General features: G+C 36.0%; 1 protein-coding gene and 1 non-coding gene across 2 annotated transcripts in view; both read right to left on the minus strand.

Annotated features, from left to right (window-relative positions):
• MYCBP2 (MYC binding protein 2) overlaps positions 1-13,626 on the minus strand; it is a 273,476-nt gene that overhangs the window by 76,401 nt on the left and 183,449 nt on the right. Inside the window, exons 48-52 of the mRNA XM_030838623.3 lie at positions 11,750-11,805; positions 8,370-8,485; positions 6,246-6,343; positions 5,147-5,263; positions 4,275-4,415 (exon numbers count right to left, since the gene is read on the minus strand). Coding sequence (XP_030694483.1) covers positions 4,275-4,415; positions 5,147-5,263; positions 6,246-6,343; positions 8,370-8,485; positions 11,750-11,805 — 528 coding nt within the window. The remainder of the gene's footprint in view (positions 1-4,274; positions 4,416-5,146; positions 5,264-6,245; positions 6,344-8,369; positions 8,486-11,749; positions 11,806-13,626) is intronic.
• TRNAG-GCC (transfer RNA glycine (anticodon GCC)) lies at positions 5,903-5,975 on the minus strand. The gene has a single exon. It is a non-coding gene; the product is annotated as a tRNA-Gly (tRNA).

Genomic DNA, 13,626 nt, shown 5'->3' on the forward strand with positions numbered 1-13,626 from the left:
TATCCCTCCCCTTTGCCTCTCCACCCAACACCTATTTCCCAGCTTAGTATCTGGTACATAATAAGGACTCAATAAATATATGCTGAGTGAACAATTAATGAACTGATAACTACAGCATTATTGGGATGTACAGGGATGAGAAACGTTGACAGAAACTTTTGAGTCTGGCCAATTAGGAAAATATTAGAAAAGTTAGAAAAAAAATGGAAGCAAAAGCATTTTAGACAAATGAAACAACGTAAAGAAAGACTCTAAGATGTAAAATTAAACAGTGTGTTCTAAAAGGGGCAACAAGTTCTAAGAGACCGTGAGCACCTCACAAAAAAGAATCTGCACTCTTCATATTTATCCCTGTTCTTCCCACTGATGTAAAAAATATTTTTTGATTTAAAAATATTCTAAAAAAGACATAGTCATAATATGGATGTCTAATGCTATTTAATCTCTAAACTAGAGCATTACTAAAGTACTAAAACACAGTTAAAGTCATATTTGAACTAAGTTAGGATGTGATTATTTCTTAGTAAAGTAATGATGTTTAAATAGAACTGCTGGTAGGTAGGCCAAAATTTAGCTAAAGTACTTATCTACAATGAAAATGATAGTTCTACAGTATGAGTAAATAAATAAGACAGTGCAACAAAAATCATTTTAAAGCTCATTCTAAATATGACTATTTATGGTAATCTTTAAAAAAAATAGTTCATCAAATATTTAGTCAGCGTTCAATTTCCAATCCCTACCCCCATTCTCTCCAACAGTCTGTTTGAGTCAGGCTCCAAATAGGGTACACGCACTCATGTGAATACAAAATTGTTGTAACTAGAAAAGGCTGAAGAGGTTGATGTAAGGGCTGCTCAAGGCAACTTTTTGGTACTTTTGCATCTAAGTTAGTGGCATTAGTCCTCGATAATTTCTAATTTTATTTCCAATCTCCTAGCTTTCTTTTTTTAATTGAGTAGTGTTTCACAATGGTTAGCCATAATTTATAGTTGATCTACTCACAAACGAACTGAAGTATAAAAAGGGAGAATAGGTGGTCAGCATTTTTCTAGTAGTAAATGAAGTAAGAGATGTAAAGGGAAGAAGCAGCAAGATGTGTTTGTTTAGCTCTATTAGTTCCTTGAGGAGATGAGATGGAATCATTATCCCCTCTATGTCCTATCATGCTCTGCCCTGTAGAGTAAGGTACTCATTAAAAACTTATTGACTGTATGAGAGGCCTGTCCTGGTCCTTAAAATCAAAACCTTGGAAAACTAGCCTGTTCTTGCCTATGCCAGGCTCTGACTCTGTGGGTCCTCATATAACACCCTCATTGAAGCAACTTTATACCAGATCTATTTGAAGCCCTAGGCCAGTTGTCACACATCCCCTCTGTCCTCTTTGGTCACCACATAAAATATAAACCCTTATGTCATCTACCTGTTCTCTTCTTATACCAAAACTACTCTAGGCTTCCTCCTGATCCAACATCTAATTATTCCCATTTGTCCCATGACTTTATATTGTATCTAATGGGACTTTTCTTCCAATTGTATACAAACTCTCTTTCAAACCTTGCAGGTCACAGTGTTGCCATCACTGGTATGTCTTCGTGTCGATGTGGATATCATCCAACTGCCTAGCCTTTTAGTTCTTAGACTTGGGCAGTTCCAATGACCTTTACTTCCAACATTCTTCAGCTGCCCTCTCACAGCCACATTAATAAGCCATTTCATTCAATAAAATGCTCTAAGTATGAAATCAAATTCAAATATGCTATGTTATCACAAAAATTGCCTATCTCCTTCCAGCTCTTCAAGTATAGCACACTCACTATATTGTTCTATTTTATTAAGTCCTCCAAGTCCCCTGGACCATCCATTTGTCCTTTCACATTTCCACCTTAGGCTGGATCCCACAGTTGGTGATCTCAATTGCTCTTTCATCAGCATCTGAAATTCCCTTTTGTCCCTATTTTCCTGTCATAGCAGCTCAGAAAATTCCAGCCAATGCTATCATCTGTTTTCCTGGATCCTTTAATGCTGGATACTTAGGGCCATGGGAGAGGAAGGGTATCCAGAATGGATCTATCCAGTGGTCCCACTGGGTCCTTAGTGGCCCAATAATCCCCAAACAAGTAATTTTTTTGTCAGATCCTGCTCCTATTTCTCTCAAACATTACTCCAAATCTTTATGGCATTTCTAAACTCTCTAGCTTAACTCAATTGTTTCAATCTCAACAGATGACTTTTCTCCCTTCTATATGGAAATCACAGTCTCCTTCAACCTCTTCCCTTCCTCCCTCAACCCTAAAAACTTACCCACTGCCATACATACCCCCTCGTCCTTCACAGAAACAACTCTCCAATGTGCCCTCAATTCTATTTTCTCCTCCTCTTTCAGCCTTCAGATTTCTTATCTACATCTTTAATGTCTCCCTTTTCTACTGGCATCTTTCCTTTAATTTGTAAGGATCTCAAGTCACTACCATCCTTGAAATAAAGGAACCAGAAAAACCTCAGCCTTCTTAATGATACCAGATACTCTGAGTTACTTAACATTAAAAGAGAACTCATGCCATTCTTCAACATAAAGACAAGCTAGAAAATATCAAAAACTACTTCATTTTACTTTTTATCTCCAATATCCTTCATCTAGATTTTCCAAATAAGTCAGTGATAATCTCCTCATTCACATACCAGTGAAAAGCCATCAATGAGTATTTGTACGGCTCACTCCATTTAGCGTTCCCTCTTGCCTTTATTATGTCCTCTCTCTCTGACCTCAAGACTGCCTACTAAAAACTGTCTCTTGGCTAGAGTTTAAAAGCATCAAATAACAGAACAGCAGTGGTCCAAAATGAAGCCATGGGATTCAGAACTTCAACACACAGCACACTTCTGGCTCTTCCTTTCTACCTTTGTTTATTTTCTTGCTCTATCTGTGTGAATATCTTCCTCTTCCAAAACCACCTCCTCAAATGAGCAAACAAAGGAATTAGGAAGAAAATTTTGAAGTGGGGAAGGTAGTAAAGATAATATAATCTAATATAATGCCTTATTAGGGCCTTAAAATACACAAAACTCTGAATTGGTCAAAATTTAAAAAATATGCTGTTAATGACATAAACAAAATGGCTATTATAATTATCTCATTTAAAATATCATTTTCGTAATCCTGAAGAACAGTTGGTTACCATAATGAGAGATGGGTTCAAACAATTTAAGGCCAACTTTCGAGTTACAGATGAAAAAAATCAAAAAAGCAGTAGACCAACACTCTCCAAACTTTCTTTATCACGCATCTATTTGTAAACAGTATATAGATAGATATATCTCTCCCCACTGTACTATTATAAAACATATACAGAGGAAGAGAGAAAAGAATGAAATCAATAAATTTAAATAGAAGTTCTGTTATTTTCTTTCCCAAAGAATCATCTTGTATACACCCCTTTGCAGAACATTACTCTGAACTATTAAGGAGAAAAACAAACAATATATTAAAATGATTTGATATAAAGAGCTAGTTTTATATACTGATTTTTAAGAAATTCAACTGTTTAAAATACTAAGGTTTTTTCAAAATAAAAATTTACCTGTTCTATTCATTAGCGGTGTCATAAGGAATACATTTGATGGAAATGAAAAAGAAAAAAATCATATATTTCTGTTTAAATTATAAAAAGAGCTGTGGGTTCCTATCATATTTAGTGATATAGAAAACTTTTGAACACTCTAAGTATTCTACTACACTGTCAAAGAGGCTCAGTGAATTCTCTCAGACACTAAGATTTAACTTCAACTAGAACACTACAGCACCACAAGTCTAAAAATCCACCTTATTTTAACACAGCAGTATCACATGCCAAGAAAGAAAAGATTCAAACTTAAGCAACACAGAATTACAAAATGCCAACATAAAAAAAATACATTATACATATTTCTGAAATGGATAGTAACACTGAATTCTTAAATTTTAGTTTGGAATTCATTCCAAACAGTAGTGTGAATAAGAAAGGAAAAAAAAAAAAAATGTAACCGCTCTCGTTCCCTACCTCTGTGTAAGGAATTCAGCAGGCCTAGTTTTAATTTACTACTTCCTGCTTGTGATGGACCATAGTAAGTAGTAAGGTCCTTAGCCTTGCCAAACTCCCTCTTTATTACACAGAAGCTCTCAGAATTCAAGCACTTAAAGTTATTTAGTTGTGGTTTACCTCAGAACTGAGAAGCCTTAATTAAAGAAAGCCCTGTAATGAGGACAGAGTATACCTAGAAAGCTTTTTACTTACGTCAACAGGGACCAGAAGACTCTTCCCAAGATGCTGATTAAAAGAGAGGCACCAGGCTTCAGTGTAACCATTCATGTTAGGAACATACTTCTTTATCGTCTCATCATTCAGCCTCAGCCACACACCATCATCATTGTGGATCTACGGAATACACGCAACACAAACAAGCCACGCCCTCCTGTAACTCCTATGAGGGTAGCAAGGTCTGATAGGCTACAAAGCAGGCAAATAATGCTGGACATGGAGATTAAGCATCTAGTTTTTGCAGAAGGTAAGAATGGGAGAACCTTTAAGGAAAAAAACAGCAAGGAATGCCAAGCAACATGATAATTCACATGGTGAGATTGTAAAAAACAATGTCACTTAGGAGTAAAAAGCACACAAAAAAATCACACTTTAAGATAAATATTTCAAACATAAAATCAGATGTTTCCCAAAAGAACTTAAGACTTTCTTTCCCTCAATTTAGATTTTCATAATTGGAAGTTACTTGACTGTATTATTAGAAAAATGTACTGTCCAAAGTTAAGGCAATATAATAAACACATTCAAAAACAAACCACATTTTAAAAATTCAAGAAAAACTGTACTCATTTTCATTGAATCCTTGTACAGGCTCTGACTACCATGTTAACTGAATTCCTTTTATGCTAAAAATATAATTTTAGTTACTTTTTTATTGATAAAGAAAAATGAATGCAATGTTTGAAACTCAATGAACAGAATTTTGAAATTCTGTGAAATGATTTCCCAAACACTACCCAAACTGCTTAAAACACATTCTAACAAACAATTTAGTAAACTTACACTGTGCAAACAATGCAAAAACTTTCTGTCCAAAATTTATTACCAAGTGTTTCCTTACAAATTACCTCATCAATGAAAGTGATGGTTCCATTGACCTTCACTATGCCTATCTGCTCACTCTGAAGGGAAGGGTGGCTACGGATACGGAGCCCTGCACTGTCCTTGGCCACAAATCTTCGAACCTGAGAAAGGCAAAGACAGACAGGTGAGACGGGAAATCACAGAACAGAGACCTTATAAGTAAGTGGTAAGAGAGAAAATTAAACAGAATTGAAAGTGTAATTCTCAGAAAGTTTCCAAAATTATTTGTAGCTGGTTTCCCTGTGCAAATAACAGTGGTTAATTGATAAAAACAACAACAGAAAACATTTATAAAACAACATTTAAAAAAAATGTTGTTTTTTCAAAATGTGTAAAAATGTAAATTATTGAAAAAAAAGAAAATTATTAATATACGTTTATAATTTCTTTTCTAAACTTTGAAGACATGATAAAAAGGAGAAAAGAGCCATTTTTTTCCTTTCAGGAAGGTATATAAATTCTATTATCCACGTTTCATTTTTAATAAGTAGTTTACTAAAATTCCTATAGTGCTTACTCTTTAGATGTTAGGAAATGAATTTTTTCTTTTAACAGCACAGGATACGTTAACCTTGTCAACTTTATACACTCAATTTCGGTAGACGTTTTGTGAATTGTAAACTTTTTTTTTTAAAGGGTAGCTTTTATTTATTCATTTGGCTCCACCAAGTCTTAGTTGCGGCACGCGGGATCTTTCGTTGCGGCACGCGGGATCTTTCGTTGCAGCATGCAGGATCTAGTTCCCTGACCAGGGATCGAAACTGGGCCCCCTGCATTGGCAGTGCAGAGTCTTAACCACTGGACCACCAGGGAAGTCCCAATTGTAAACTTTCAATAACAGAAAGTACACAAGACCTATAAATTACTATAGCATTATACAAAGAAACCAAAAAGTACAGGTTCTACAATTGAGAAATGATTAGAATTACCATGAACTATTGTTCCAGTTCATTTAGGAATACTTAGAATTCGAATACTGAAATAAAGTAAACTATGAGGTGTTTGATGGCTACCTTGAAGCATCAATGAAGAAAATTAATAAATCTCAGACCAGTTCATGCTCTGATTTCATTCTACCCTAACCTTATTTGGTTGAGGCTCAGTCTTTGGTTTGACCAGCTGAGTTCCTGGCGGTATCATCCCTTTCGGTGGGTCTTTCACTTTTACTTCGAGGCCAGCATCTGTAAGAAAAGGAAAGGGAACTTTAACACTTGAGAACACAAGGGAGGGAGGACCCTTAAACCTAACTTAATATACATTCACAGGCTATTTTAAACAATTAAAACAAATATCTGAATTCTGTCCTCTTAAGGTGATTAATATTTAATAGCTAAGAGAGAAATATCTGAAAAATGACCTTAAGATTCCAAAGGGGTGTCTCAGGGGTTCAAGGAAAAGAGGAGGGGCTATGGAATATGTAAAATAATACTGAAAAATTCAAAATAATCAAAAAGAAACCCTTGTGTGATCAAACGTTATCTCATAACACCCAATCAGAACACTACTTATCATCTATACCAATCATCTCATGAGTAACAGGCAGCACAGCATGGTGTTTAAGAGTTGGGCTTCTCACGTTAGACTTGGCTGTTCCCACATCTGCCACCAACTGTTTGACTCTCTGTGCCTCATTTTTTTAATCTATAAAATAGGGATGAGAATAGCACCTATCTCACTGAGATGCTGTGAGAATGAAATGATTTTAAAAATAAAATATGTAAGGTGTGTATAAAATTTTTTAGATATATATTAAATGCTATTATCATCCTCCTTATTCTAATGAATTATTATCTGTCCTTGACTGCAGTCAAGCAAGATCCTAGTCTACTAACAGTTTGGTTACCTTTGGAAAAAGCTAAGAAAGTGGGGAACAAAATGAATGATTCTAAGTAACTATGAATCTTTTTCTTCAGTGTCTTTCCAGAAAACAAATATAAGCGGATTTTTCTTATTTACTTTGTATCAGTTTCCTTTACCCGCTATTAGCCAAGAAGAAACCATTCTTGACTATCTCCACTTTTGAACTGCTGTAATGTGTGCCCCTTGCACATCACTACTTATATTCTACTTCATGTAATTTTGCTTGGCTGTTTTATCTTACAATCATCAGTAAGTTGTCAACACTTGCCAGGAACTGCCTTACCTAGAACAATGTTTTGCCCAGAACCAGCGAAAGTTTGCTGAACTAAAGGCTTTAAAGATATGCTGAAATAAGAGTGCAGCAAAGGCTGCCACTAAATGTCTCTAGGATGGTATAGATGAATCTAACATATCTGATCCTATAGTTACATTAATGTATATTCTATACATCTATGGTTACAACAATGTAAAGTACCTCTTTATCTTCACTGTAAAAACAAACTACTGAAAGTTTCCCAAAGGGTATTTTGGTGGAATGTTAATCAGTATTCCTTTTATCTCTAACCTGTCTCCTCTTCCCTACATGTAAGGTTCTCAAGATAAGGATTAAACAAATTTAGAGAGGCTTCTTAATTTCAAGGTTTCTTAGAATCCCAAATATGATAATATGAATTGTATTAATGTCTAAGATGAGACTACAATATATTGGGCTTTCTAAATCTGCCTGATCATAGGAACCCTTCTGCTTGAGGAGCATTAGGAAAGACAGTGTTATAGGAATTCATATTGATAAACACTTATTAGAGCTTTGTTGTCCTACTATTGTCCTATTATATGGATAGTTTAAAAATAAAGAAAAGAGAAAGATTAATGCCCAAAGGAAAAGCAATATATTTTTCAAAGTTAGTGGTAGGTAAAAAAAATTCATATTTTCGGCAAGTATTTATTGAGCAGCCATCATACACCAGGCACTGAGCCAGACTGGGAGATCCAAAGATGAAAGAGGTGTCTGCTCACAGCCAGGAAGGAAAGACAGACCTACCACGGGGTAGGGAGATGAGGCATGAATATGGTTATAGCACAGCACGGAGGAGATCGAACCTGACCAGCCACATCAGGGAATGCAGGGAAGGAATCATGAGGGCTACAATGACCCATAAATTATTACAACATACCTTAACAATGCACGAATTAAGTACTCATTATAAAGGAGGATATGACGCCCCCTAAAAGTTATGAAATCTGTCCATGTCTGTGATACATGTTAAAGGGCAAACTAGAACAGAAAGAGGATTTTGATTCTAGTTCTTTGCACTAAGTAACTCACAACTTAAAAAAAAAAAATACCTATTTCAATGCCATCGATTGTAACATGAATGGTGTAGAGTCCAATAGCCCCCGGAGTCCAATTTGCACAGTAAGTGCCATCGTTATTGACCCGAATCAGCATATTCTCACTGGGTCTGAAAGGAAATAAGATAGGTACTGCAACATTTACTTTTGGTTAAACAGCTGACATCATCATTAACATGTATCAGCGAACATAAAATTTCTGATTGTATTATCACAATGAATAGCAATCCTACTGTCACAGCACGTTTTCCTACTCTCCATGATTGAATTTACTTTTTCCTCCTCACCTCAAACCTCTAGCACCACTCTTCCTCACTCTCAGCTGATCATGACCTCATCACTTTCTTCAGTGAAAAACAGAAGCAATCAGATACAACCTCAAAGTTGCAATCAGATTAAACCTATTTTTCTCTACCTCCTGTTACAATGGAAGGAGTGTCCTGGGTCTTGCCCAAAGCCAGCCACTCCATTTGTGCTGTGAATTTCATTCCGTCAGCACTTCTGTGATGCAATTGTCTCTCATTCATCGTCAATTTCTCCCACTTTTCCTGGATCATTTCTATTTCTTTTTCCTTTCTATACAAACAAACTCAGAATCTTCCATCTTAAACACCTCCCCTTGATATTACAGCCTTCCCTAATATGGTCTCATATCTTTTTTCCCATTTACAGCAAAACTTATCTAAAGGATTACCTACAATCACTCTCCATTCCCTCATTTCCAGTTCTCTTCCAAAGCTTATTACCCTCACTAGGCTTTTGCTCCCAACACTTCATTGCAATTGATCATGTCACAGTCACCAATGACCACCATGTCCCCAAATCCAATCATTGCTTCTTCATCCTCAGCAATCTCTCAGTAGCATTTGATAACAACTGACAACTCCTCCTTTCTTGAAAAAACTTTTTTTTTGCTTCTGCAACATTTTTCTGGTTTTTCTCGTACCTCACCGGCCATTCTTTCTCAGTGTTTTGTTGGCTCTCCCTTTTCTGAGCACCCTTTAACTTATGGAATGCCCCAGGATTTGGGTCTAGATCTTCTTTTTTCTTTCAGTGTCATCTCTCTAGTTGACCAGTCATCCATTCCTCAGTTTTAAATACCATATGTATAAAGATGACTCAAACATTTATTTCTCCCCTGAATTTCGAACTGGTATTTCCCGCTGCCCTGGAAATATCCCCACTTGCATAACTAAGAGGCGTCTTGGCATCTCAATTTTAATATACCCAAAGAAGGATTATTATTCCTCCTAACCCCAGCACCCAGCAAAACAAAACACTCTTGCTCATTTCTCAGACTTTTTGATCCTCACAAAAATCATGATACCAGGGGTCAATAACATTTTCTGTAATGGTATTTTAGTCTACTGCGCCAAGCAGTCTTTGTCACAACTTTTTAACTCTGTCACTGTAGTGTAAAAACAGCCACAGACGATACATAGGCTCATGAGAAAGGCTGTGTTCCAATATGACTTTACAAAGACATGCCTGGTTGGGTCTGCCGGCCAATCTTGGCAAACCCCTCTTCTGCTGGATAATCTATCCTGCTGCTGAAGCTGAAGAAACTTACATTCACTCTTGGATCTTCTCTTTCCTTCACCTCCCATTTCATTGTAGCAGCAGGCTGTTGGCTTCACCTTCTAAGTATATCCCGAATCCATCCACCCCCTCTTCACTTCCACCGCTAAGGCCCTTCCACCGCTAGTCCAAGCCACCTTAGAGTCGCTAACTCATCTCTCTATTCCCACTCTTGCTCCCCTGAATTTCATTCTTCAGAGAGCAGCCACAATGATCTTTTTAAAACTATAAATCAGATTATATCACTCTCCTGCTAAGAGCCCTCCAAATAAATTTCTTACAAGAAAACTCAAACTTAACACAGCCTACCAGTCCCTATGTAATCGCCTGGTTCTCTGATCTCATCTTCCACCATTTTCTTTCCTGCTCACTATTCTCCAGCCCCACTTTCTGTTCCTCAAAGACATCAAGCTCCATCTACCCCAGATTTCCTCTTCCTAGATTGAACTTCCCCAAATCTTTACACAACCAACTACCATCTAGCTCTCCACTCAAGTAACGCCTCCTCAAACAGCCCTCCCCTGTCATCCAATACTTTGGTGACCTATCCCATCCCCATCACTCTCTATCAAATACCCTTATTTATTATTACTATGTAGTTTACTTATAGTTTGTTTCTCCACAGGAATGTATCTGCCATGAGAACCAGCACCTTCTCTATCTTGTTCATAGAAATATCCCAGTGCTTTCCACAGAGTAGATGCCTAATATTATTTGCTGAAATAATAAATGCATTCACTTTGACAAGAGACTTTTAAAATTGAGTTTAAAATGCCCAATGCATAGAAAAACCTATTTACTGGCAAATGGCTAATTTGTTCTTATTTAACATGCTATAAACCTACAGAGTCCATATTTAGTTTACAAAAATCATATGCTTCCACTGAACGGACATTTTGTAATTAAAACTAAGCCAGAGACAAAATGCTACTTCCCTATTCCTAGACAAAGATACATTCTCAAAACTTCGCTATTTTGGCAGAACACTTTCTAGATTGTGCATTAAAACTCTACTTTGCATACGTACCAGAGTAAAGTCATAGTAACCTGTTAATTTCTAATAAGTCATTGATATATGATAAATACAAGTACTTATGCTGTTTCAGATTCACTTCAGAGCTTTTTCTAAATTCTATGGAGGTGGTCTGTCTAAAGTACAATCCATCTAATAAGTTTTTCCAAGCAACTGTTTTAAAAAGTATTTCTCCTAACAAGCAAATAAAATAGTAAGCCAAAAACTCTGTTTCAGAAAATCTGCTTCAATCTGGAGTTAAAAGAATTACCCAGGGGCTTAAAAATAAAGGACTTCATAACTGAAAATACAAATACAACATACACTGAAATCGCTCTGCCACTCATTAGGTGAAGGAGAGAGGGAAACAAAAAGAGAAAAAACAAACTAACCAATGTTTTACAAGCCAATTTATATACTTTTAGCTACTAGTTATTTCTTTATTACCTTAGTATTATGTAACATATTGGCAGTGCTATAGTTCAATATAAGTACATTCTACCTGTGAATCTACACATTATAAAACCTGTTGTAAATCTCTACCAGGGGATATGGGGATATATGTATACATATAGCTGATTCACTTTGTTACAGAGCAGAAATTAACACAACATTGTAAAGCAATTACACTCCAATAAGGATGTTAAAAAAAAAGAAAATCTCTACCAGGAATTTTTAAATCCTATATTTATTTATAGAAAATAAGGTTGGAACACAGGGTGATCTTAGTTATAAGTAGTTGGCAACACATGTTTTGGCTACGCTTTGAAAAAATGATCCTCACCTCTTAGGAGTCGGTGATGCAAAACGCAGTTCTTCAAATGAGTAATTTTCATAAACCTTTAAGAAAGAGATGAGCAAGAATCACAAAATCATTAGAAACATTCTTAACTAACGCACTGATAGAACATTCAATAAGTGGTGCTGAGGCTGAGACAACTGGTTATCCATACAGGAGAAAAAGAAAAAACTCAATTACCTACATCACACCATTTACAAAAATAAATTCTAGGTGTGTTAAAGACATAGATGTAACAAATAAAACATCAACAAATTCAGAAGAAGAAAAAGATAGTATGTTTTGAGCACATTAAAATTTTAAATTTCTCCAAAACAATGACACTATAAAGAAATGGCAAAGTTAAGCCTTCACCTGGGAGAAGGGGATTCGTAATTCATTTAACCTTAACGGGATATGAATCCATAATATATACAGAACAAATCAATACAAAAGACAGAAACAACACAAAAGAAAAGTGAGTAAAGGCAAGTCACTGAAGAGGGAAATCTGAAAGGCCAATAAACATTTGAAAAGTTATTCAACTAGACTGCGGATCAAGAAAATGCAAATTAAAACAACAAGATGATCCTATCCCAGTCATCAAGTTGTGCTGGTAAGAACCAAATGCTGGTGAGAACATGAAGTACCTAGCATTTTGATACATTGCTCATGGGCATATAAATTTTGGCAATATTTAATATAGCTGAAGACAGGTATGTCCTACTATCCAGCAGTTCCACTTCTAGATATATATCTTAGAAAAACTCTCGCTCATGTGCAAAAGGGGACATATACGAGGATGTTTATTTCAATACAATTTACAGTAGTGAAAAAAACTAGAAACAACCTAAATGCCCATCAGTAGGGGAATGAACAAATTATGGAACAGTAATACACTGGAATACTTCAAAGCAGATAAACTGAATGCACTACAGCTACATGACTAAACCTTAAAAACAATGTTGGACAAACACTGGCAAAGTGATGGGTGCGTATGATACCATTTTTATAAACTTCTGAAAAATACACAAAATTCTAAATACTATATTCCTTATAGATTAATTTGTACTCAGTAAAATACAAAAAAATGTATCTGGGGAAGAAGAACCATTAATTACCTTCAGGACAGTGGTTACCTCTAGGGAAGGGATGGGAATGGGTCCAGGGAGAAGGGTTTACAGAGGGTTGCAATTGTACTGTTAACAATCTGTTTCTTAACAGAAATAACAAAAAGATCTGAAAAAGTTTGGTGAAATGTAAAGATAAAAATGGGTTGTAGGTACATGAAACTTGTCGCATTATTTCCAAAACTTTTATATTCCTGCAGCAATTCCAAATTAACCTTTCAAGGTTCAGGTAAAGTTCTCCAATTGCTCATTCATTTCTAACTACTACTATACTTACAGCAAGGAGAAGCACACCCACACCACTCACAAGCCCCCTTCCTTCACCCCACCCTCGCTATTTTCATGAAAGTGATTTAGAAATGACCTAGCTTCTGTCACCTACTAAAAAGTTCCAAGTGAGGAAAATGCAATTTCAGGGTAAGTCTAACAAGATTACAACGGTGTTAACAGCAGGAAAACTCAAGTTTCCAGATTCACAGTACAATGGGTTTTCTACTCCAACAATTTCCCTCAAATACATATTATTCTATTTAACAATGAAACGATAGATCATATCTCACTTTTACATCCTCCACCATATTTAGTTCACTACTGGGTAGCACACGGTATCTGTGAATGGTTGATATAAGAGAATCCCCTTTCCTGGAACGTGAATTAATATCTCAAAGAGACAGTTTGGAAATGGTATTCTGTTAACTGCCTTAACCTGGGCCTCTCAGAACATTCCTGAAATACTGAATTCAGTTCTGGTAA

The sequence above is a fragment of the Globicephala melas genome, chromosome 18 (assembly GCF_963455315.2).
Source record: "Globicephala melas chromosome 18, mGloMel1.2, whole genome shotgun sequence".
Classification (NCBI taxonomy): Eukaryota; Metazoa; Chordata; class Mammalia; order Artiodactyla; family Delphinidae; genus Globicephala; species Globicephala melas.